This window comes from Simochromis diagramma, unplaced genomic scaffold (genome assembly GCF_900408965.1).
Source record: "Simochromis diagramma unplaced genomic scaffold, fSimDia1.1 OVJJ01000131.1, whole genome shotgun sequence".
NCBI lineage: Eukaryota > Metazoa > Chordata > Actinopteri > Cichliformes > Cichlidae > Simochromis > Simochromis diagramma.
Genome location: NW_024387200.1, coordinates 8932430 through 8959402, shown reverse-complemented (window position 1 = coordinate 8959402; position 26973 = coordinate 8932430). Strand labels below are relative to the sequence as shown.

At 39.2% G+C, this 26973-nt stretch overlaps 2 protein-coding genes across 5 annotated transcripts in view; one reads left to right on the top strand and one right to left on the bottom strand.

Annotated features, from left to right (window-relative positions):
* Window positions 1-2718: 2718 nt before the first annotated feature.
* hsd17b3 (hydroxysteroid (17-beta) dehydrogenase 3) lies at window positions 2719-18292 on the bottom strand. 4 transcript variants are annotated; one of them, XM_040050942.1, is made up of 12 exons: window positions 18036-18292; window positions 17586-17779; window positions 6613-6659; window positions 6314-6389; window positions 6095-6202; window positions 5226-5293; window positions 4668-4712; window positions 3897-3931; window positions 3680-3761; window positions 3529-3594; window positions 3245-3394; window positions 2719-3151 (listed from the first exon to the last, which is right to left on the bottom strand). In XM_040050942.1, exons 2-12 carry the CDS (start codon window positions 17734-17736, stop codon window positions 3044-3046), a joined length of 936 nt encoding a protein of 311 aa, XP_039906876.1. In that variant the 5' UTR covers window positions 17737-17779; window positions 18036-18292; the 3' UTR covers window positions 2719-3043. The 4 variants fall into 4 exon arrangements, with proteins under 4 accessions (XP_039906876.1, XP_039906878.1, XP_039906874.1 ...); XM_040050944.1 differs by lacking the exon at window positions 18036-18292 and adding an exon at window positions 15660-15822 and having other exon boundaries at window positions 17586-17698; XM_040050940.1 differs by lacking the exon at window positions 18036-18292 and having other exon boundaries at window positions 17586-17854.
* A 4778-nt stretch (window positions 18293-23070) lies between these two features.
* Window positions 23071-26973, top strand: part of ipo11 (importin 11) — a 73555-nt gene continuing 69652 nt past the window's right edge. Inside the window, exon 1 of the mRNA XM_040050386.1 lies at window positions 23071-23204. The gene's annotated coding sequence lies outside the window, so the exon portion shown is untranslated. The remainder of the gene's footprint in view (window positions 23205-26973) is intronic.

Below are 26973 nucleotides of genomic sequence, written 5' to 3'. Positions count from 1 at the left end.
TCAGTGTATATGTTTCCTACAGTCATTGATTGATACCAAGAGAAGTGAACAGAGTTTTGATTTGTGAACAGTTCATTATTTTATTTTATTTTTTTTAAACATTCAGACTAGGAATAGACTATCTAAGCTCAGGGTCACTCTGACCTTCCTCCCCTTTCTCACTCCTTTTTTCTTATTCCCGACACTATCTCTCATGGGGAGGATCATTCATCACGGTTGTCTAAACACCCCTGTCTCCGTGTGATTAGTGACCCTTTTAGGTCAGACATCACTGAAGCACATGCTAATTAAAACAGCTGTGCATGTCAGCATATATACATACACAGATGAGGGAAGGTTTTGTATTCTTTAAACACTGTATATCATGCTGTCTGCAGCACACTGTCAAACTAATTTCTGAGGATGCAGGTAGAAGCTGATAAGTCTCTGTCCCGAACTCCTGCTGTGGATTAGAAAAGAGTCTGATTCTGAGATGATTGCGTCTTCCCATCACGCGAGCAAATGTTTTCTTGATTGCAGAGGAGAATAGAGGATGCTAATGACAGTTAAAAGTGTGTGTGTGTGTGTGTGTGTGTGTGTGTGTGTGTGTGTGTGTGTGTGTGTGTGTGTGTGTGTGCGCGCGCGTACGGATGTGTAGGAGTGAATTAATGGAACAAGACAGGTCCTTCCGTTTAGCAGATAAGGTGTCATTATTATTATTATTACTCATATCTCTACAAGATATGTAGACACACACACACAGACACACACGCACACATTTGTCACTGCTATCAGTGCTTAGTCACGTATGAGAAAGTTATGTAAATTTTAACCTTGAATTGCATCAGAATTATTAACTGTGTGGAGTAAGAGATTTATATCTGAACCGTAAAACTGAAGGTGCAAAGAAGGAGAAACACGACATCATTTTTCTATTGACAAGAACACTCATAAATAAGTTTTGGGGATTTACTTAAAAAGGTTATGTTAAGTGGTTCCACACACCTATGTTAACTCCTAACAAACAGCTTGAGTTTACTTGAGTAATAGTCTGATTACAACAAAAAGCAGTGCTTTGGCAAGTTAACAGTTACTTTGCATTTGGGTGGAATAACTTGACCTGAGGGGTTTTTTTTAAAGCAAATTGAAAAGCTTGTTTTTGAGTGCACAGTATTACATGAAATAACACTAATTACTCAAGTAAACTTGAAAAGCACCATTTGTTCAGTAACAATATTGTTTAAAACCAACAATGGTGATATTTCATTTATTTGAGTGAACAAACAACATGCATCAGTCCCTATAAGATGAAGACGTGGAGATTAAATTAAGAATGTAATTTATAGACATGTGTGTTTTACATGGAAACAGTTCAGACAGTACTACTGCATTCATATTAATACAGTTAGTTCCATAAGTATTTGGACAGTGAGACAATTTTGCCTCTATACACCATGACAGTGGAGTTTAAATCAAACAATTAAGATGTGATGGAAGTGCAGACTTTCACCTTTAATTCAGGGGCTGTTTGACAAAGGCAATGCATTAACTGTGTAGATGTTATAACTTTTTTTTTTTTTTAGTACACAACCAGTTTTGTCAGTCAACTGTAAAAATTAATTGGGCAGGCGAGGCCTGTTCCAGTGTTATTCTGAAGCGGATTCTGAGTGTTGAATGTGGATTTAGTAACTGTTCACTGGAATTTCAAAGATGTCAGTACAAGTAAGGGAGGCCATAGACTGAAAAAACAAACAAACAAAATCATCCGAGAGATAGCAAAAACTTCAGGAGTGACCAAACACTGACCGGCTCAAGAACACCAAAATGCCTGAAAGACCACACAAAGATTACAAAAGTAGGCGATGGCAGAATCATTTTGATGGTTAAACAAAAAAAAAAAAAAAAAAAGGAAGAAAGAAACCTTTTCAACATCAACCCAGGTCGAGAACACTCTCAAGGTGGTAGGTGCATCTAAGTCTACAATCAAGACATGCCTTCATGAACATAAATACAGAGGGTTTATAGCAAGATGCAAATCGCTGTTTACAGTCAAGAACAAGAAAACCTGATTAGACTTTCCCAGAAAGCATCTAAACGAACCTGCATAGCTCCACAAAAAAAATAATCAGTCTTCGGACAGATGAAACCAAGATTAACCTGTTGATGGAAAAAGAAAAGCAAGGGGAGAAGAACTTATGATCTGAAGCACACCAGCATGTCTGTCACACATGGAGGCAATGTTACAGCCTGGGCATGTTGGACTGTCTTTTGAACTGACTTACAACTGTGTATTGATGATGTAACAGTTCTCAGATTCGACCAAGTGCTGCAAAAAACAGACTGCACGGTGCTTCATGGTGTAAATGGACCCAAAGCATACTGCTAAAGCAGAGTTTCTTAATGGGATATTCTTAAATAAACAAATCAGTTACCTGATCTTAAGCCAACAGAGCATGCTTTTAAATTGCTTTTTAATAATTCGTTTATTATCGTGGCTCAAGAGTTGGGAGTTTGTTTTGTAATCGAGTCTCGGTCGTTGTGTCAGTGGGCAAGACACTTCACCTACTGCCTACTGGATTTGGCCAGAGGGGCCGATGGTGCGATATGGCAGCCTCGCTTCTGTCAGTCTGCCCCAGGGCAGCTGTGGCTGCAATTGTAGCTCGCCTCTACCAGTGTGTGAATGTGAGAGTGAATGAATAGTGGAATTGTAAAGCGCTTTGAGGAAAAGCGCTATATAACTACAATCCATTATTATTATTATTATTAATTCCTAAACAGTTTGTTAAACCCCTTGAATTAAAGCCAAAAGTCTACGCTTCAATCACATCTTCACTCACTGATTTAAAACCCACTGTGGTGTTGTACAGAGGCAAAATTACTAAAACACTGTCACCGCATACAATATACACAATATGCACACAATAAGCACAGTAAATAATGATACTTTCACAAAACATCCATTACTTACATGATAATGCTGCATAAAAATACATAATACATTTATTTATGGCTAGAAATATTTCATACAAACTTCTCCATGTTTATTTCTGGCGTTGATTTTGATTTAGACCAATCCAGCCTGCATTCGTTTTTGCTTGGCGTAGTCTTGTATGCCTTGAATCATAGGTTCTGCATAGAGAATCTTTAGTGGAATAGTCTGCAGCAACCAGCCCTGTACACACATGCACACACACATACAAACAATACTGCAGGTCAGGCTCTTGGTGGCAGTTTTTGGCATTATGTTTGTGACTCTAAGTCTTACCAGAACTGTATGACAGATGCTTCCATTTGTTTTGTCTCCAGCACTGACGTACTGCAGTGAATATTTTACAAAGTCTTCTGGTAAAAAAGTTATCATGTTAGTTTTTTGGAACCCAGCCATTCGAGTGGATACCCCGAATGGAGCCACTGACTGAAAACAGTGCATGAGAGGGAAAGATTTAGGACAAGAGGACAAGAAATAAAAGACTTTAAAGTTAGTTTAAAGAAAATAATTGCTTTCGTTTCATAAAACTTGAGATGATGTCTGAGTGAGGATCAAAATACCTGGATAATAATCCCCTTATCTTTGTATTCAGCTTGTAGACCTTGAGAAAATCTTTCCACAAACACCTATAAGAACGCAAATTAAAATGTGAAGGATCATACGTCGCCTGGGCAGAGAGACTTAAAAGTGTGCCGCTGATGTGAAACTTGCCTTTGATGCAGCATACAGGGTGTACATGGGAAATGGGATAGAAGCAATTCCAGAAGAAACATTCAATATCATCCCTTTCCCTCTATAAATACAATAAACATACAAACAGATATAAATAATTAAACAACACTTATGAGCACAACTTCAGTATTAATTAGCATGTTATAATCCATCACTTTACACATTACATCTAATGAAGAAAACATGGGTAGGAAACCTGTTTGCCATGCCTGGGAGAATAATTTTGCACATCTGGAAACAAAAGAAAATAAGTTCAGACTTGAGTCATATGAAGCAATGAAAAGCATTAACTTGTTTTAGAACAATACAAATAATCCTTAAAAAACAGGGGTGTCAAACAAAATGCCCGGGGACCAGAACTGGGCCGGCAAAGACTCCAATCCGACCACTGGACAGCTTTAGAAAATGTAAAGGATGGCATAAAATGTGGAGTTTTAACTATATTTTAACTCTATACAAAAGTATGTAAATAACAGAAAAGTCCCCGTTCATTCACTATTAACTATAAAAAAATGTTTGGGTGCACAGTAAAAAAAGATAATAAACAAAGAACATTTTTTGCAAATTAACAAAAACTTTGTGCTTTATAATTACAGGACAGTCTGGGTGAAGCTACCGAAACTTTGTCTGTAATTTAATTTATTACTTTATGTCGTTTTTATGTAGAAAACTGAGACATACTGCTGAAATCATACTTCCATATCTCAGGAATTTGTTTTAAACTTCTTTAAAATGACAGAAAGGGGAAGTTCATTGATCTGGCCCACTTAAGATCATAGTGGGCTGTATGTGCCACTCAGGGTAAAACGACTTTGACAACCCTGCTCTACAAAATCCTTTACATGCGCTTCCTTTACTGGCAAACCCTCTCAGATTATACTGATGATTATATACTGTCTTCATCAATAAACAATCAATATGAACTTAAATTCATTGTTTTGTAGTAACAATAAAACTATGATCTTACCTTGGCCATCGTCTTCACATTGCAGTTTATCACTTTGGTAATTGTCTGAAAACATAGATGAACATGGGTCTCAGATAATTTCTTTATTTATATCTAAAGAAATGTATTTGGAGCTAAAATGCTCTTCTAAAAACATGTTATTATAAACTGAACCCTCTGAGGTTCAACATCAGGATGCTATCTGCTGTCAAACTTACTACCAATAAAAGTAATAATTATGCAAATGGGGTCAATCCAAACAATCTATAGTTAGTCATAATGTTGTAGTGGTATTTTCTTTTTTGTTTTTACTTATTGTACATCTGTGGAGTCGTGCACAAGGTCCTGGATCTGTTTATTATACATTTGCACACATATGTAGGTGATGCTATTATATCTGCCAAAGCCATAAAGAGAGTCATACAGAAATCACAGCTAGCAGGTGAGCATGGATGATTTTTTTAGAGCCTAATCATCAATGGGTTTTAATAAGGAACAACAAATATAACCATAATGTGCTTGTACATATACACAAAAAACTAAACACCTTTAAGTATAAGCTGCTGAGGTACTACTGACCTTGTCCAGCTCATCATACTCAAGGAATCTGTAGGGAATGAAGCAAGGCAGCGTTCCTACATTGTTGACTGGGGTAGAAAAAAGCGTGGAAAATAACTGATATTATTTTCTTAAATAATTAGGGTTTTTTCCCCATGTTTTTGTCTCTAAACACAAAGTGCCTGTGTTGATTTGCAAATTTTATAAATTTGTGTTTCATTTACAGTTGAACATAGAAAAAATATGTCGAATGTTTAAAATGACCATTTCATGAATAGTGTTAGCTCACTGTGAATGACATGTCTCAAAAATGTTGGAATGGTGGCAGCAAAAGGCTGGAAAAGTAAATGATACTAAAAAGAAACAACTGGAGGAATGTTTTGCGGCTGATTAGATTGATCGGTAACAGGTTGGTTGTCTTTTTTTGGGGGAAATCTTTGCATGTTCCAGCAAAATATTGATCAACTCGATTCTGCATCAACTACAACTGCATTGTCTGGGTGCTGACAGGCCTGCCGATCTTCCATAACTTTCACCAAAAAAATATGACAAAGGAGATCCAGGGCTGTTGAGCAGCTAGAATCCTATATCGGACAAAACATGGAACAACATTCATCTCCCAAAATTCCACAGTCTGTAAAATCAGCAGATTTACAAATTGTTCTTAAAAGAAGAGGGGCTGCTACACTGCAGTAAACATGGCTCTGCCCCAGCTTAGTGCTTAAAAGCTAATGTTTTTCTTAAAATGGTGTTTTAAAAATGAAGATGTTTTGTTGTAAATAAAATATGGGCTCATGAGATTTGCAAATCATTGGATTGTGTTTCTATTTACGCAGCATGCCATCTTTTTTGGAACTGGATTTTGTATGGAGGCACAAATAAAAGCTCACCTAAAACTCCTATGTTGAGGTCCTTCAGTTGCTCTTCAATTTCACTAAAGATATTTTCTTTGGTAAAATCTGTTGCTATCACTTTCACCCTCTGCCCTGTGGCTTCTCCTGTGAACAATGAAAAGACAAATATTGTGCACCGTTTGCCTGGATCAACAGCATATTAGCAGATATCATACATTTTAGGAAGCAAAGAAAATAAAACATGCACATAGATACCTATCTCTTTAGCCACTTGATCCAGTTTTGCTTTGGTTCTGCTCATGACTACAATGTTCATTCCCCGCTGAGCTAGCTGAGATGCAATAGCGATAGTGGAAAAGTACATATGAAAACACAGTTACACAGCAAAAAGTAGCAAGTGTGCCTCAAAGGAACAGTAGTTTAACTATGGTGTGCTCATTTCAAATTATTATACATATAAGTATTTGCTAAAATATAAAAAGATATTATGTACAGTATGTGTATTAGTTTTGTTTTATGAGAACACAAGCAGAGTTATTTAAACAGTCACTTACTGCAAATGCATATGCTCTTCCTATTCCTTCTGAAGAACCAGTCACCACTGAAAGGAGGATGGAGAGACTGAAAATTACAAATGAATCCCTCATCAAATCTCCTGCAGTTTCCATTCTGACCACTAGAGGCACTGTACTGCACAGAACAGTACAGTAATGCACTGCCTTACCCATCTTCCTCTGCTTTCAGCCAAATCCCAGGATCGTTTTATTATTTGTTTACATTAGTTTAATCCTCACTCCATTCTGTTCGTACAAACTGTGCTAAAACAGCATGTTCCCCTGGTGTGATAAAGAACTGATGGGAACAGCTTGTTTCTGAGTGTTCACTGCTCTCCCATTTCCTCCTGACCCTTATTACAAAGATCACAGGCTGTTTTCATCACCGTTTTCAGGCCTAAATGAGAATTCATATCTAATTATGTTTTACAGCACTGAGAAAATTGTGTAAAGCCATTAAAACATTAAAAAGATCCCATGGTTTGAAGTGTTGTTAGCACAGGGGGGAAATGAATAATGTGACACTGCCTATTAACTACTGAAACAGGAACTGAAATTAAGCCTCCGTTTTAATTTGTTCAGCTGAACAAATAAATTGAATTCACACTTTTACTACTTAATTAGGAAAGTATCAAATGACAAAGAAACCTCACATTGAGCCTCAGTTTTATGAAATGCAATCCGCTACAAGTTTTGTCATTTATATTTCTTCTTTAGTGAAAACCACAGTATACACAAACAGGCAGCAGTATGTTCAAATAGGGCTTTCCCATGTAGATATACACACTCAACTATAAAAAAACAAAAACAAACAAACAACCCAATTATATCAACTTAAGAACTACATTCAAGACAATGAAACAATGAAAATAACCAAACTGAGCATGTGTGGTGAGGTTATGTGATGAGAAGTGGACGTTTTGATTTTAATATATGGTGCTCATGTTAAACATGATCAAAGTTTTAAATAATATAGTCAACATAAGTAAAAGTTACCGCAGTGAACCAAAAGCTCAAGTTTCAGAATGCTCTAAATGCTCTAAGCCAGGAGAGTCAAACACAAGGCCTGAGGACCAGAATTGGCCCAGCAAAAACTGCAATTTGGCCCACTGGATAGCATTGGAAATTTTAGTTTTTTCAAATAAGTTTTATAATGTTTCCTGTTGATAAAGACGTCCCCATGTCTATTCATCCTGCACCAAATAATTAAGTATTAAATAAACAATTAGATGACAGAAAAACTCCACTTTTTTTTATATTCATCTATAATACAAATTTCTGTTGTTAAACTTCCTTCGACTGACAGAAATGAGAGTTTCTTTGTACCAGCCCACTTATGGTAAGTTCAAAGTGAGTTGTGTGTGATTCTCAATGTTTGCATGGAGCAATCAGTACAAAACAAACAAAAAACTCGAAAAGAGTGCGGTCTTAACGGGAGAGGCACTAAAACTGTGATCATCTGCACTATGCCCCAGGAGAAGATAAGGATTATTACTCTAACATTAGTAAACACATCCGCTTTATAAAAGAACATCAACTAAGCACACACAAGCACAAAATCCATTTAGTGATTATCTGGAAAGAAAACTATAAATGCTCAGGCAAATGGTCCTAACAGGTATTCAGTCAGTTTTTTTTTTTTTTTTTTTTTTTTTTAAGCCCACCGTTTTCTGCTTGATCATAAAAATTCTACTATTCATCCATCCATCTTCTGCTTATCTGGGGCTGGGTTGCGGGTAGCAGCCTAACCAGAGAAGCCCAGCAATCGCTCTCCCCGGCTACCTCCTCCAGCTTATCCGGAAAACACCAAGGCGTTCCCATGCCAGTCCGAGAGATATACAGTGGCTTGCAAACGTATTCGGCCCCCTTGAACTTTTAGAATAGAATAGAATAGAATTCAACTTTATTGTCATTGCACATGCACAGGTACAGGGCAACGAAATGCAGTTTGCATCCATCCAGAAGTGCTTTAGTGATATAGATATATTACAATATATATTAGCAATAATATAGATATGTGAGTATATTAGAGAAATGGGTCTATTATGGAATGTTATAATGTACACGGTATGAAGTATGTTGTGAATATTCTATAACTATAGGTTATAGTTTTCCACATTTTGTCACATTACAGCCACAAACATGAATCAATCTTGTTGGAATTCCACGTGAAAGACCAATACAAAGTGGTGTACACGTGAGAAGTGGAACGAAAATCATACATGATTCCAAACTTTTTTTTTTTTTTTTTTTTTTTACACATAAATAACTGAAAAGTGGGGTGTGCGTAATTATTCAGCCTCCTGAGTCAATACTTTGTAGAACCACCTTTTACTGCAATTACAGCTGCCAGTCTTTTAGGGTCTGTCTCTACCAGCTTTGCACATCTAGAGACTGAAATCCTTGCCCATTCTTCTTTGCAAAACAGCTCCAGCTCAGTCAGATTAGATTGACAGCGTTTGTGAACAGCAGTTCTCAGATCTTGTCACAGATTCTCGATTGGATTTAGATCTGGACTTTGACTGGGCCATTCTAACACATGGATATGTTTTGTTATAAACCATTCCATTGTTGCCCTGGCTTTACGTTTAGGGTCGTTGTCCTGCTGGAAGGTGAACCTCCGCCCCAGTCTCAAGTCTTTTGCAGACTCCAAGAGGTTTTCTTCCAAGATTGCCCTGTATTTGGCTCCATCCATCTTCCCATCAACTCTGACCAGCTTCCCTGTCCCTGCTGAAGAGAAGCACCCCCAGAGCATGATGCTGCCACCACCATATTTGACAGACAAATTCCCCCACCTGAGCTATAGATCTCTGCAGCTCGTCCACAGTCACCATGGGCCTCTTGGCTGCATTTCTGATCAGCGCTCACCTTGTTCGGCCTGTGAGTTTAGGTGGACAGCCTTGTCTCGGTAGGTTTACAGTTGTGCCATACTCCTTCCATTTCTGAATGATCGCTTGAACAGTGCTCTGTGGGATGTTCAAGGCTTGGGAAACCTTTTTGCAGCCTAAGTCTGCTTTAAATTTCTCAATAACTTTGTCCCTGACCTGTCTGGTGTGTTCTTTGGACTTCATGGTGTTGTTGCTCCCAATATTCTCTTAGACAACTTCTGAGGCCGTCACAGAGCAGCTGTATTTGTACTGACATTAGATTACGCACAGGTGCACTCTGTTTAGTCATTAGCACTCATCAGGCAATGTCTATGGACAACTGACTGCACTCAGACCAAAGGGGGCTGAATAATTACGCACACCCCACTTTGCAGTTATTTATTTGTAAAAAATGTTTGGAATCATGTATGATTTTCGTTCCACTTCTCACGTGTACACCACTTTGTATTGGTCTTTCACGTGGAATTCCAATAAAATTGATTCATGTTTGTAGCTGTAATGTGACAACATGTGGGAAAGTTCAAGGGGGCCGAATACTTTTGCAAGCCACTGTAATCTCTCCAGCGTGTCCTGTGTCTGCTTCAGGGCCTGCCCCCGATGGGACATGCCCGGAACACCTCACCCAGGAGGCAATATTATTTATATAGCGCCAAATCTCAACAATATAAAGGCACTTTATATTGTAAAGAAAACAGAGAAAACCCCAATATTCATACGAAATCATATGACCCCTTACGAGCAGGCATTTTGGCGACAGTGGGAAGGAAAAACTCCCTTTTAACAGGAAGAAACCTCCAACAGAACCAGGCTAAGGGAGGGGCAGCCAAAGACAGGACAAAGACATGCTGTTGAAGAGAGTCAGAGAATAATAATAATAACTAATAATTAATACAGAGGGGTGTATAAACACATAGTGAATTTAAAAATGTGACTGAAGAAGAAACAATGCATCATGGGAATCCCCCAGCGGCCTAGATCTATTGCAGCATAACTAACAGAGGATTCAGGGTCACCTGATCCAGTCCTAACTATATGCTTTATCAAAAAAGGAACATCTTAAGCCTAATCTTAAAAGTACAGAGGCTGTCTGTCCCCTAAATTCAAACTCGAAGCTGGTTCCATAGAAGACAGACTTGAAAGCTGAAGGCTCTGCCTCCCATTCTACTTTTGAATACTCTAGGAACCACAAGCAAGCCCGCAGTCCTAGAGCAAAATGCTGTAATGGGGGTGATATGGTACTATCAGGTCATTAAGATAAGATGGGGCCTGATTATTCAAGACCTTGTATGTGAGGAGTACATACAAATTTAAATTCGATTCTGGATTTAATGGTGAGTCATTGAAGAAAAGCCACTATATTAGAAACATGTGCTCTCTTTCTTACTATAACTGCAAATTAGAACAATTAACTTTTCACATAGTAACAAGATTTTATAATGCTATAACACAAAAGAATAAAATAGTGTTATATTGTTCCCTTGGTAGAGTGGCAAAAATAGGCTGCCTTAGTCAATGTCCTTTTATTTTGTCTGCAGAAACTGAGTTACTGTTATTTAAGTTTACACAAACTTTATCTAGACTAACCTCAAATCTGGTGTTTCAATATTCCTTGATTACTCAAATATTTTTTAATTCAATTGCAACAAACCTGAAATACACAATGTATGTTTTTGTTTTTGTTTTTTTGGGTTTTTTTTTTTTACAATTTTTGCATCCACCAAAATACAGTGGAGGTGAAAGGAGAGCATTTATTTAAAATACTTGCCAATGGACAGGAACCATTTGAATAATCCCTATGAAAACATGAACTATGTGAAACACAGATTGTCCTGTATCATGATTTTTAAAGAAGAAACATTACAAGATGTACCCAAAAAGTTGATTCTCTTCATCTGGACGTAGTATTTTCAGTGTGAGTTCTTTGGTCTCAACTGCCTGCAAATTTTTCCAACCTTATAAACAGCACATTTGCGTAATGGCTTAAACTAGCACTACTGGCGAAAAATGGGCTGTGAGATCAGTTTCTTGATCATTAACATGCAAATTGTAATGACCATTGATCAGCAATGATTGATCAATGGTCCTATGTACCACAGAAGAGCTAACTTGTCAGGCCAGGACTCCACAGTCTATTCACACCTTCTGAATTGAGGAGGGGGCCTAAGGGTACATCTTTCCCCATCTCACAATGCTCTGTGAATGGCACTCATGACCATTGATCAGTGGTCTTTGATCAGTAGTTGTTGATCATTGGTTGTAAAAATTTCCATATTAATGATCAAGAAACTGACTGCACATGCCATTGTTCACCAGTAGTGCTAGTTTATGTCACTGCTGCAGCGGGAGTTGTGTGGGGTTGAAGGGAAAAGGACCCAATCGCAGGCACTGACGATGCAATGAGTGGGCTTTATTTACATGAGGTGATAATACAGACAGAACAGAGATGGGATGGACGGAAACTAAGAACAAACCTAAACAAATATGAAACCATAACTCAGAGGAAAACATACGTGGTGGAACACGGGATGACACGTGGAGGTAACACAGACGAACCAGCGATGAGCACACACTATAAATACACACAGAGGAAAATGCAGAATGGCAAACAGGAGGGCTGAACCTAATTGACCTGATGAGACAGGGGAAACGTGAGCTGAACACACTGACATACAGTGGGGCAAAAAAGTATTTAGTCAGCCACCGATTGTGCAAGTTCCCCCACTTAAAATGATGACAGAGGTCAGTAATTTGCACCAGAGGTACACTTCAACTGTGAGAGACAGAATGTGAAAAAAAAAAATCCATGAATTCACATGGTAGGATTTGTAAGGAATTTATTCGTAAATTAGGGTGGAAAATAAGTATTTGGTCACCTCAAACAAGGAAAATCTCTGGCTCTCACAGACCTGTAACGTCTTCTGTAAGAAGCTTTTCTGTCCCCCACTCATTACCTGTATGAATGGCACCTGTTTGAACTCATCATCTGTATAAAAGACACCTGTCCACAGCCTCAAACAGTCAGACTCCAAACTCCGCCATGGCCAAGACCAAAGAGCTTTCAAAGGACACCAGGAAAAGTATTGTAGACCTGCACCAGACTGGGAAGAGTGAATCTACAATAGGCAAGCAGCTTGGTGTGAAAAAATCAACTGTGGGAGCAATCATCAGAAAATGGAAGACATACAAGACCACTGATAATCTCCCTCGATCTGGGGCTCCACGCAAGATCTCATCCCATGGGGTCACAATGATCATGAGAACGGTGAGCAAAGATCCCAGAACCACACGGGGGGACCTGGTGAATGACCTGCAGAGAGCTGGGACCAAAGTAACAAAGGTCACCATCAGTAACACACTACAACGGCAGGGAATCAAATCCCGCAGTGCCAGACGTGTTCCGCTGCTGAAGCCAGTGCATGTCCAGGCCCGTCTGAAGTTTGCCAGAGAGCACATGGATGATACAGCAGAGGATTGGGAGAATGTCATGTGGTCAGATGAAACCAAAGTAGAACTTTTTGGTATAAACTCAACTCGTCGTGTTTGGAGGAAGAAGAATACTGAGTTGCATCCCAAGAACACCATACCTACTGTGAAGCATGGGGGTGGAAACATCATGCTATGGGGCTGTTTTTCTGCCAAGGGGACAGGACGACTGATCCGTGTTAAGGACAGAATGAATGGGGCCATGTATCGTGAGATTTTGAGCCAAAACCTCCTTCCATCAGTGAGAACTTTGAAGATGAAACGAGGCTGGGTCTTCCAACATGACAATGATCCATAACACACCGCCCGGGCAACAAAGGAGTGGCTCCGTAAGAAGCATTTGAAAGTCCTGGAGTGGCCTAGCCAGTCTCCAGACCTCAACCCCATAGAAAATCTGTGGCGGGAGTTGAAAGTCCGTGTTGCTCGGCGACAGCCCCAAAACATCACTGCTCTCGAGAAGATCTGCATGGAGGAATGGGCCAAAACATAACTTAAACAAAACAATATTGTGGCAAGCTCAGACAAGTAGGAGACGAAGACTTCTGTATTCAACTTGCTATTCCTGCATTAGCTGTAATGCTAAACTACAGCGAGCAAAGCCTTTAATTAGGATCGCTCCGTCATACACCACAGCAGTGAGAGGTGGTAAACGGACACAGCAGTCTAACTCACGGTGCTCCGCTGGCCACACCAAACACAGAAAACACAGCAGCTGTAATTTTACACAAAAATGGCAAATCAACACCTGATAACTGTAACTGCCATTACAACAATACAACTTAGAACACGTTAACATCAGATATACGTGTTCTAAGTTGTCCTCTAGCCAGCGGCCCTTTCCCCTAGCCCACTACAATATATTTAAAATCTATTTGTGATATTTAATGAAAAATATGAAACAACATTTTCATAAATTAAAAGGGTCCTTAGCTGGTAATGTTCTTTGAAGAACCATAGAGTCTTTAAAAAGAACCATTTAAGAACCATTATTTTTCTGAGAGTGAAGAAACACAGCATTATGTAGTTATATAACATTTCTTTATAAAAAAAAATTGGATTCCTCTGTGACAAACTGAATAAAATCAACATGCCCAAAATAATTTGAAACCAGACATGACTGTGACATTTTCCTTTATGCAAATGAGCTCTGTGAACTGCAGCAGCCTGTGGAGGCTTCTCTTCAAAGACAAATGTGCTGTTGTGTGAGAGTGATGCAGCAAGAAAGACTGTCATTTAAAAGCCAGCAGGATAGTAAAACTGGAAGCCAACTTAAGACATTTTCCAATATTAAATTAATGTTGAGCCTATGCACTCAACAAGGGCAACAAGGGAATAGAAAGTCTATTTGTCCCCATTGTTAACAGTGTTTCTAAGTGCCATATTTGTCCACTTTATACAAAAACTGTGTGGTCTCACAAAGCTCGCCACAGTTACTTCACTTTAATATGTCACAGCGAGTTCATTGTACTCTATTGTCAGAGTTGAGTAGCTTGCCATCACCAGTGTGTGAATGTGTGTGTGAATGGGTGGGTGACTGGATGTGTAAAGCGCTATACAAATACAGGCCATTTACCATTTACCATTTGAGTAAATAAATACTGAAGGATGACACAATGTTTAGACACAGTGTTTGCAATGTTGCCTCTGTCCACCAGCGCAGCGGATTTTAAATCAAATAACATAAATGTGATTTAAGGGCAGAATTTCATCTTTAATTCAAGTGGTTTAACAAAACTTTTAGGAATCACAGTCGTCATTGTGCATAGTTCCCTGTGTTTAGAAACTCAAAAAGCTGGACAAACTAAGATCATTTTAAGTTATATTGAAATCTTGTGGACATCACCAGATGTTAATGCTTTGCTCAGGCCTTAACTGCAACTACATTCAGTTTGCTTTTCTCTCTACCTTCAGATTTTATTTTCAGTAACTAAAAAACATGCTCTATTCGACTAATATCAAATGAATTATTTGTCTATTGAAGAGTATCCCATTACTTTGGCTTGAGAAACTCTTGGGTTGCTTTTGCAACATGCTTTGGGTCATTATCTATTTGCACTGCCTGATAGGTTATGCAGCACATGGCTGAATCTGAGCAGAGCGTATAGCCCTGCACACTAAATAATTCATCCTTCTACATTTATCAGTCACATTATCAGTAAACAATAGTGATTCACTCACAATTAGAACCATACACACACATGTCGTAATAATGCCCCTACCTGGTCAGAGGGCCCGGTGGCGCCAGTGTCCGGCAGCCTCGCCTCCGTCAGTGCGCCCCAGGGCAGCTGTGGCTACAATGTAGCTTGCCATCACCAGTGTGTGAATGTGTGTGTGAATGGGTGAATGACTGAATGTAGTGTAAAGCGCTTTGGAGTCCTTAGGGACTGAGGAAAGCGCTATACAAATGCAGGCCATTTACCATTTACCATCTTTGTCAGATAAGGCGGTATGCTTCAAATCACGAGCAGTTTCCCTTGCTATCGTTCTGGTACAAGTTAAGTTGAGTTTCATCTATCTGGTTTGCAGGCTCTGCTAGATGTTTTTTGGCCTTACTGTTTCTGTGTATGACCAGTGATTTGCATCTCGGTGTAAACCCTCTGTAATTACATTCATGAAAGCATCTCTTGATTGTACCTCTTGATGATGATTCACGTACCACCTTAAAAGTGTTCTTACCTTGGTTAGATGTTGTGTTTGGGTGCTGCTGAGCTGCCCAGTGCCTTCACAACTGATGGTTAGGTTACTCCTGCATTTTTAGTGTCTCTCTGGCAAGCTTTTTTTGGTTGTTCAGCCTAGTGATTCCCTCCTTCACTTGCACTGACATCTTATTGGTGGACAGCTACCAAATACAAGTACAGCACTTATATTTGAAAAGCCCACATCTCTTATCTGCCTAATTATTATGAAAGGAAAAAAGAAAATGCCTCACCTGATAGTGAAATAGTTAATTGTCCTAATTATTTGTGAGCTTCTAAAAAATGGGGCATTACCATTTGAGTAACTTATTCTTTGTTATCAATAGATCCATGCACATGCACAACACCGCTTAGGCTTCTTGAAACTAAAAACATTTAAAAGGTCTGAAGAGGGATACAAATGGGGCTTTCCAATTATTGGGAGAAATAATTGGATAGGGGTGTCATTTATGCAGCCTAGAACGTGCTGTTCAGATGTTATTCCTCTGTGACGGAATGGAATGAAAGTGGGAAGGAAAGTGGGCTTTGGGAAGAAAAGCAAGATCAGCCCAGTGTTTTTATTAGGCTTCTTTGAGCACTGTGAGAGAATAACCCCTTCAGAAGATGCCAAAGCAAACCTCTTGAGTGAATGAAACTGCTTCTGGACCTGCATAGGAATGTCACAAGGAGATTGACAAGAGAGCCAGTATTTGCTCATATCCTCAGCCGCCTTTAAGTTGACTCTATTCTGTAGTTTCATTTGGAGTGTTTAAGTTAGATTTGTTGTACCCACTTCGAATGTAAAAGCTTCCTGCTTATTATTCTTAATCCTGTATATCCACTCACTACAAAAACACTTCAGGGTAAAATGTTTTGGGAAAACACTGAAAAACATGATTGGTTTAAATCAAACCTTCAACAGTAATTTGCCGTTTTCAACCCAAAGGTTTGGCTTTACTTGTCTGTTCTTGAAATCTGAAAATGTTTTTCCTATTCTTAATTAGAAACAGTTTGCATATATAATTTGCGTATCATAATTTGCACTTTAACAGCCCTTTTTACACAACTACATGCCAATCTAAATTATTACAAGTTTGAAAATGAATGGAATATGGTGCATTTTGTCAGTAAGCTTATCACTGCATGTAATTGTGTATAAAATAAATGTAGTTGTTATATTTTCTTTACATTTTTCGGAAGAGTAGGCTATAGTGTGGTAAGGTAGAGGAATATTTCTGACTCCCTGTACTATACCAAGTTCTTCCTGTTAAACTAGTCACAGAGGTATGACTTGTCGTTATGCAGCTTTTTTCCAATGTCAACTATGATGATGCAGATCATTTTGCTCATCTCAGAATGGATGTTATGTGAACAACATGCAGTTTATGCTTGATGTTCCATACATTTTGATATTGAATTTGAATTGTGTTTTCTGTACATATATCAGCTGCCCTGCAAGTAAATAAAAAAGAAGTATTTTAAGTGTCAGGACTTGCCTCCTTTGGGTATATCAGCGCACAAGTGCAATCTTGTGTAACGATGAAATGTTAAAACAAGTTTGGGCAGGGGACTCACTCTATTGTGACCTACTAAATGCACTTTTACACACAAGTTGATCAACTAAATCACTTTCACTGCTTAGTGTTCATGGCACTTGCAGATTCTGCCATGTACACTTTGGCTTATTAATTAATTCAAATAATGTAGTCATTTAAAAGTTCTAATTACATACAGTATACACATAAATGTAGTGTTGTATCACAAAACGTGATACCTATGTTGGCTTGATACTACGTAACCTACTGAAGTTCCAGGATTTATTTATCATAGCATGACCTACTGAAGATTGTATGGTATTCATTACACATGGCACAGACACGCACAGCACAAACGCATACATGTGGACATGCATAAACATGTTGCTCACCTGCCCACTCTCCCATTGAGGTGAAGAAAGTTATTGGCAGTGGAAACCACAGTTTTGGAAAAAGCATCCTACTGAAAAGCAGTAGCCTCACTCCATAGTACACCACAACTCCAGTACCAAGAGAAATGAAAAAGAGTTCCATGAAATCCATGCTTCTCTGGTACAGAAGGCTCAGGAGTCAAGTGTCTGTGAGTCTGTGAGAGAAACGCTTTTGTTCAGCGGGAAAGACTGACACAAAGAGGGAACGAGGAACAGGATCCTCCCATTTAAAGAACATCTCAATATACACACAGACAGGCAGACAGTCACCCCCCCCCCCCACACACACACACACACACACAAACTTAGGCTGGTAGGTATGGAAGAGTGCTAAGTGTGTAATTAAATCTGATCGTGTTCTGAGCAGCTGCATTATGACTTCATTTTCATTTAAAAAAAAGTCTCACTCACCTTTAGCGCTGCAATGTCTGATCAAGTATTTGTAAAATTGTCATTTCTCATTTTTTATTTGATATTCTTTACTTGAATCTGCAAGTTCTGTCTGCCTTTCACTTTGCTGCTGTAACACGTGAATTTCCCAACGAGGGACAATAAAGGATATTTCTCTTCTATTCTGTTTGTATCAACAAATCCATTGTTTGTCAAAAGTGATCATCTTTCTTGTCGTTATAATGTCTAGAAAGCTTTTTTCTTGACATGTGTACCATAATTGTAAGTTATCCCAGTTAATACACAGCCTTCAGTGAAATGGCCACCGAAATTGATGATAGGGATTAGTGTCACTATGACTTACAGTTAGATAACTGTGTGGAAAAACATGTTCTGCATGTCACCTGACAATGGGCTATGTGCAACTAGGCGAACTAGTTTCTCACAGTACTTGTACTTTCTCAGATACTTAAGTGATATGTCTGTAATATGTCTGCTTATTGCCCAGAACACATTAAAGGCTATTTGACCAGCATTTTCCACACAAATATCAAGTTACTCTGATTTTGAGAAATACTGAAATAGGGCACATTTAGTCAGTTGGTGTCTTGCACTGAGTAGGTTGCTTTATGTGGTAAACTATATTTATTTGATATGATCAGTATTCAGTGAATGCATAATACTTATTGTGTGGTAAACCACAGAGAGGAATGAATACTCTCTTGGGAGCCAACATAAATGCGTGATTGCATGATTTGTTTATCTCTGGTGTCACCGATGATAGACTACGCTAGATTCGACACAGCGAACACCATGAGACCGGACAGTGTGCGCACCGCGGATGACGTCAGTGCGCACACTGTGTCTGAGGAGGATGTGCGGAAGTGCTTCAGGAAGGTGAACGCACGCAAAGCTACTGGTCCGGACGGGATTCCCGGCCGCGTCCTCAAGTCATGCGCGGCTCAGCTGGCTGGAGTGTTCACGCACATCTTCAACCTTTCCCTCTCTCTGTCTGTAGTCCCAGCCTGCTTCAAAATGGCCACCATCGTCCCTGTACCCAAATCCTCCACCATCTCCTCATTGAACGACTGGCGACCTGTAGCCCTGACCCCCATCGTAAGCAAATGCTTCGAGAAGCTGGTCAGGGACTTCATCTGCTCTGCACTACCCGACTCACTGGACCCTCTACAGTTTGCATACCGCCACAACAGGTCCACTGATGATGCCATAGCCCTGACACTACACACTGCCCTGTCACACCTGGAGAAGAGAGACACGTATGTGAGGATGCTGTTTGTAGATTACAGCTCAGCATTCAATACCATCGTTCCCTCGAAGCTGGACAGGAAACTGCAGGATCTAGGACTGAGCAGCTCCCTCTGCAGCTGGATCCTTAGCTTCCTGTCTGACAGACGCCAAGTGGTCAGACTGGGCAGCATCACCTCATCCCCCATCACACTGAACACTGGTGCTCCACAGGGGTGTGTACTGAGCCCTCTCCTGTACTCACTCTACACCTACGACTGCACAGCCACTAACAGCTCCAACATCATTGTGAAGTTTGCGGACGACACTACAGTGGTAGGGTCTTATCACCAACGGTGATGAGACGGCTTACAGGGAGGAGGTCAGCGCCCTGACCCACTGGTGTCAAGACAACCATCTCACCCTCAACGTCACAAAGGAGTTGATAGTGGACTTCCGGAGGTGCAGAGAAGTACACACCCCCATCACCATCAACGGCGCTGCTGTGGAGAGAGTGAGCAGCTTCCGGTTCCTTGGAGTACATCTGGCTGAGGATCTTACGTGGTCAGTACACACAAACAAAACAGTGAAGAAGGCGCAGCAGCGCCTCTTCCTTCTCAGGAGACTGAAAAGATTCCGCATGAGCCCCCGCATCCTCAGGACCTTCTATCACTGTGCCATTGAGAGCATCCTCACTGGATGCATCACCACCTGGTATGGCAACAGCACCGCCTACAACTGCAAAGCTCTCCAGCGAGTAGTGCGGTGCTCTGAACGGATAATTGGAGGTGAGCTTCCCTCCCTCCAAGACATCTACAGGAAGCGCTGCCTGAGGAAAGCGGGGAGGATCATCAAGGACTCCAGTCACCCCAGCCATAAACTGTTCAGACTGCTTCCATCAGGAAGGAGGTTCTGCAGCATCCGGTCCCGTACCAGCAGACTGAGAGACAGCTTCTTCCACCAGGCCATCAGACTGCTGAACACGTCATAGACACCTCAGCTACACTACTGGAACTTTAACATTATGCACTCCACACTGTATATAAATGCCACTTGTTTTGCACATATTCAACTCTGTATATTTTATTATTATTATTATTTTTTTTTATTTTTTTATTTTTTTATTTTTATTATTTTTTATTTTTTTTTACTATTTAATTTGTAAAAATGTGTATACACACACACACACACACACACACACACACACACATACACACACGTAGGAAAATATTTAGTATACACATCCAGAAATGCATACACTATTATATATTGTACATATATTTATTAGTTTCAGGTCGGCCATTCTTGTATTTTGCTCGTTTGTGTTGTTGTGTTTGCACATCTCTGTTGCTTGTGGGGCTCGCACACAAGAATTTCACTCGCATGTGCTGTGCCAGTGTGCCTGCACATGTGATGTGACAATAAAAGTGATTTGATTTGATTTGATTTGATTTGATTTGATAGACTGACAGAAATGTGGTCCACTTTGTCTTGTATAACTTCCAGGTTTTTAAAATAAGCAGTTTTCATTTATACATTGGTCAAGATTCTGACCTGATAACCTAAAGGCTGTGTGCCTGTACATCTGCTTTGAAATATCTCTGCCACCTAGTGGTAAGAAAATGTAAATCAAGCAGTTCGAGATTATGTGAGAAGATAAACTCGTCTACACTCAAAATAGATAACTATCCTGTGTACTCTGGGTTATGCCTTTCCCCCCAGTGAATGACCACATGCCATGTGCAAGATTAGAGAATTCCTTGAATACAAGCCACATTTAGGGATCAGAGATGTCAACAGGACTGGACTTGGATTATTTTTTGGTATGTATATATATGTGTGTGTTCCCCTCAGCTGGTGCTAGCAGCAGCACGCTCCTCTGACTGTGAGGCCTGGTTACTACTTGTTGCTGGTACTACTGTTCACGGTGCAGCAGCCCCGACAGCTAACATGTCTGTTAGTTTGGCACATTTTATTGCATCTATTTTTTTTGTTTTTACTATTTTCTCTCAGCTTTCCAGCTCCACCTTCTCGCCATTTGATCCATGAGCACACAGAATAGCTATGGGAGGGGCCGGTCACGTTACGAGATTTGATTGGGCAATCCAGTGTCAGTCATGAAAATGAACCAATGGACTGCTGTCACTGCTTGTTCGGCCGGTGCATAGTGGCCCTTCAGGCAAAAAAGTGATTGTTTTTCAATTTTTTTTTTCCAGTTTATTTTTTTTTCTTTTTTTCTTTTCAATTTTTTACGTTAATGTCTTTACTTATATTGGGAAATAGACTTTATGAGCATGATTTACAAATGGGGTTATATATAAAATTTCAAAATTAACATTTTTCAAGTGATGACTTTGTGTTCTTGTACCTGCTTTATAACCAATCCAACCCTTTAAGGCCACTTAAAATATCCTTATAGACCTATTGTTATATTTGTTGCAATTTCTGCTATTCTCTTGGCCAGATTACTCTTAAAATACATTTTTTAATGTAAGTGAGACCTTTTAACAGGATAAATAAAGGATATATAAAAGTCGCTTTGCAAAAAAGTGATTGCGGCTTTCACCTTGTGATAGGAATGTCGTTTGTGGCTCAAGATGATTTGATATCATTCATGATGGACTGGACACAATTGACATATGTTTCACATATTATAGGCCAAAAAGTTATTTATAGCAGTTTAAATACAGGCAATCACTTTTTGGCAAAATGCTGGAAATCAAGTTTTGGCACAACTCAACCCAAAAGTGTGTTGTTCCACCGAGAAAAATGATGAGTCGTAGCCCTTTAGAGTTTTTCAGCAAATACAAAATGAAGTTTTTCCTTGGTTTTCTGACTGAGGCCAAATTGTGAAGAAATTAGAAATCAACTTTTTGGGACTTACAAACAAACAAACAAACAAACAAACAAAAACTGAACTGAAATGAGAAAGCCCACGCTGGAAACGTACTAGAACTAATGTACTGAACTGGAAAAAAAAGATAATTAAAGTAAATCAGGAAATTAAGTAATCATGAAACTGTATATCTGAATAATGCATGGTCTCTAGGCAAGTTTAAATAGACAAATATTAAACAAGATACTAAAATGTCCTTTAGTATGTGCTTGGCACTATCAAAAAGAATAATAATATGTCCTACTATTCTTATGCAGATGATACACAGTTGTGCTTTTTATTTTCTTTAATCATCTAACTACTGTTCACAGTTTAATAAGCTGCACTGATAACATTAACTGATGGATGTATCGAAACTTTTCAGAACTGAACAGAGACAAGACAGAAATATTTGTGATTGCACCAAAAATGTCAGAAACAGAATTTTGTCCATGTTTATCTTCTTCTCTCTGAACACAGTGAGCAAGTCAGGAACCTTGGCATTATTTTGGAACTCAGTTTGGATAATTATACAAATAAGGTCGCCAGAACAGCTTTCTACCACTTAACAAGTGTATGAAAAGTTAGAAAATATATTTCTGAGACTGACTTTGAAAAATGGGTCTATGCATTCATATCAAGCAGGCTAGACTACGGTAATGATCTGTTTGCCAAATCATCAGTAGGGTTACTTCAGCTTGTTCAGAATACAGTGGCCAGAGTCCTTACAGGCACATTGAAATTTGAACATATTACCCCAGTACTGAAGTAACTTCACTGGTTTCCAGTTCAGGACGGAATTAACTTTAAAATACTTCCTACAAAAACAAACAAAATACAAAAATTCAGCAGCCAGATTTTTTGGTGTCAGTATACTAAACAGCGATTGGCTCTCTTTACTCATGATGAAGCAGCCTGCCGCTGATCTTACGTCATCAACACGCGCCCGCTGTTCTCCCCGCGCCATTCCTACAAGCGTGTGTTTCCACCTCTCATTACATTACCACTGGCAGCGCTTTAGCAGCCACTGTTACAAGCACAGATTCTGTTTTCTACTGCTTTTCTTTTAGGTGAGTCCAGCTTCATATGTCTTTGTAGAAATATTTAATTGGTTGCCAGGACAAATACTACTGACGGACGTTGGTTTGGATATAATAAGTTCAAGCTTGCTAGCTAGCCAGCCTCAAGTTAGCTTTGGTGTTTTGGGGTATATGCACGATTATGAACTCTGCCCACACGGTTCTTTAGTGAGTGAGCGGTATTTTGATTATAGATGACGCGCACTGGGGCAAGACTACAGCAAGTTGGACTATATTTGCGAATCCTACAGCAGTAGTAAAAGGCAAATGTGAATCACATTAGTTTAGAATTTCTGCCCCACTATTACCCCACGCCACTGAGCTTGTTTTGGTTCCTTCTGTGCTTCAGAAACAAACTAACCCACTGCGTAGACATGCTAGCGACTGCGTTTGTACAATCATAACAAATCCTTGCTTTGACTAAAGGCCTGTAGACACATATAGCTATATATAGTGTAAAATGTCCAGGCGTGTGTTACCGTAGCTTTAGTTGGAGGTAAATCAGTAAATGTACCGATAGCCCCTGCAGTTGCCACCCTAGCTTTCTTGTCAACCGAGCCAACATTTGACAGCAAGCTAGTGTTAGCGACAGAAGCTACGGCAAGTGCAAAACAATATTTAGCTGCCTACCGCTGGATTAGCCTCATGTGTTGGCAATTTACGCGTGGGTGATATAACCCCCAAATCATATCACGATATTCAGGTAGTAGCATTTGATGTATGTAAATTAAGGGGTATTTTCTATCCTTTTCCAATTAGCTGTTGTCAAGAGTGATTACTGAAAGAAGGTGCCAGCAGCTTTAAATCCAGTGACACAGCATATGATTTAAAGTATAAAATGACACTTTCGCTTAACAGTAAATAAAGTATCTTAACCTTGTAACGCTTCAGAAACTGCACAGCATCGTCAGATAATAAAACTAGAAAATATTTTCTGCGTGGGATGATCTCTCCTGTGTTGAGCTTTTTAACAGAATGCGAAACGCCCAGCTTTTCCACCGTGCAATTTTACGTCCATCTTTTGCTCTTCATGTGAACTAGTGAGGGCTACAACAGTGGTAATTGGAGTGATTTGTTTGAGTCACACATCATTAGGTGCTGGTATATCTTCCTTTGTAGCTTGGTTGTACTCAGTGGCCTGTTTCTGTCTTAAGTGGCAAAACAAGTTTGTTTCTTCTATCTTCAGCGGGAACAGCTTTCTTTCCCTCTTTTGTGCTTTGTTGGAGATTATTGAAGTAGCTACATTTTGAGGTACTAAATAGTAATTTGAGGTTGACACATTGGTCTTGCTCCTGCAGTCAGACTTGCCCCAGGTTTGTCTCATTACACTCACCAAGGAGCGTGAATAGTTATGCAGATTTGGATTGTGGATGTTGTGGATGAACAAGTTTAAGGTTGTGAATCTTACAGTGGTAAAAAAAAAAAAAAAAAGCAGTATGTGATCAGAACAGAGCACATTCTCATACTGTATGTCACTGTAGGGAAAACAAAAAACTGTCTAAGTGCTTTGTTTTTTTTTTTTGGGTCGTGGTGTTGTTTTTTTTTTCTGGTAAAAGTTAAAGCATGTGTCATGAAAAAGAAGTTTGTTATATTACAGTGGTCTACTGACTATCACCATTTTAATGACGTCTTTAACTAAAATACCCACCAAGAGTAAGCTAGATAATCCTGAAACTATCTTGAGATTCAGTTTCCACTCCGGAAATTGCCACTGAAACCATATTTAAATCACTTTAAAATAGTTTAAAATGTTGCTCTGTAAACCTTCTTTGTATAAAACAGCCGTCTATGACAGTGAGATTATCAGTAGACAATGTCCTAGCAAACCAGGCAGCTCACACAGGTGAGTTTTCTAAATGGATGATATTTTATTACATTACAGAAAAGATAAGCACGACTTAAACTCATAATGCTGCTGATTGAAGTCAATCTGCAGATTCTGTGTTATCAGAATTTGTTTCAGTAATGCTTTAATAATGTATTCCTCCTCACCAGAAATTTGTCCTATAACATCACTAACCATAGGAAAATAAGTTATTATATTAAAGCATATATTACCTAAATAAACATTTTTAATAGATGGTATTTAATAGGAACTGCCTGGCAAAATCACAATGCCGTCATTGTTCATCCAAAGGCTTATTTCATTTGCCACTACATGCTCACTTAAAGCCCTTCCATTAGTACCTACTCAGGTCAGCTCAGCAGTGCTCGACACGGTTTTTAGTACCTAAGGTAAACTTAGTGTATACCTTAGGTACTATGTGTGGGCTACCTTGGTAACCCCAAGTCCAACGGATGTAACCTTTTTGTATTTCAGTATAATTTTATTGTTTTGTTGTTAAATTTGACTGCAGAGAGCGGAACATCTTTATTTACCTTTTGATCAAACCTCAGCAGTATTGGTCTTGCACGGGGGGAGGAGTTTGGGGACAGAGCCTGTCCTCCTGTGCTTTTCTCAGAGGGTTGAGTGTAACGTTATTAGCTGCCACTGCTGGAGCCAAGACTAGGCTCTCTGCCAAATCCGCCCTTCTATACAACATTTCGAAAACTGGATTTTATCCAAGTTTCTAATTTTTTCCCTCTGCTTTGCAAGCATTTCAGTGCTTGAATGCTCCACATAACACTCATTGTCATTTCGGTACCAGCTGAGTTTCTGTTGCTGCACCCTGTTTTTTTTTATTTTTTTTTAATCTTTTAGACTGGATTTAAACTCTACTAAACTTTAAACAAGAGAAGATTAAACCAAAAACACATTTTTCTTTTTTTTGTATCATATTTTTTTTATTTTATTTTACTGACTAATCACTATTTAACTTTAGTTTCTGCAGTAAACATACAGTACTGTCTAAAACTCTTGAACCAACCTTCATTTCTGTTGCTTCCAATGAGTCGGACTTTCTTATAGTGGTTTTTTTTTTTTTTTTTCCTTCATGGCCTTGAGTGATAGTTCTCCAGTATTGCTACAGGTCTGTCTGTCATGACCATTTTCAGAGGAGGGTATTTTTGTTGAACGACTTACTATGACCTATGAAGCATTCATGTCGAAAAAGGCACCCAATTAAAGGGATAAAGCAGTGTTATGTCTACATACAGTGGTGTGAAAATAATGTTTACCCTCTTCCTGATTCCCCTGTGTTTTGCATATTTGACACACTTACATGTTTCAGATCATCAATTTTTTTTTGTATTAGACGAAGATAACCCCAATGAATACAAAATCCAGTTTTTAAAAGATGATTTCACTGATTAAGGGAGGCAAGTTATCAAAATCTACCTGGTCCTGTAAAAAAGTAATTGCCCCTCCTGTTAGATCATGAATTAACTTTGACCACATTTTTTGGAAAGCTGAGTTCAGTTTTACTAAACACACTCGGGCATTATTACTGGCAGACCTGCTGAATCAAGAAATCACTGAAATAGAATCTGTCTGACAAAGTGAAACAGGCTAAAAGAGCTCTAAAAGCAACACATCATGCCACGATCTGAAGAAACGCCTGTGAAACAAAGTCACTGAAATCTGTGAGTCTGGAAAGGGTTACATAGCCATTTGTAAGGCTTTGGGACTCCATTGAACCAAAGTGACAGCCATTATACACAAATGGAGAAAACTTGGAACAGTGGTGAAGCTTCCCAGGAGTGACTGGCCTACCACAATTACTCCAAGAGCACATCGACGTCTCATCCAGGAGCTCACAAAGTACCCAGAACAACATTAAATAACCGCAGGCTTCACATGTCTCAGTCAAGGTCAGAGTTC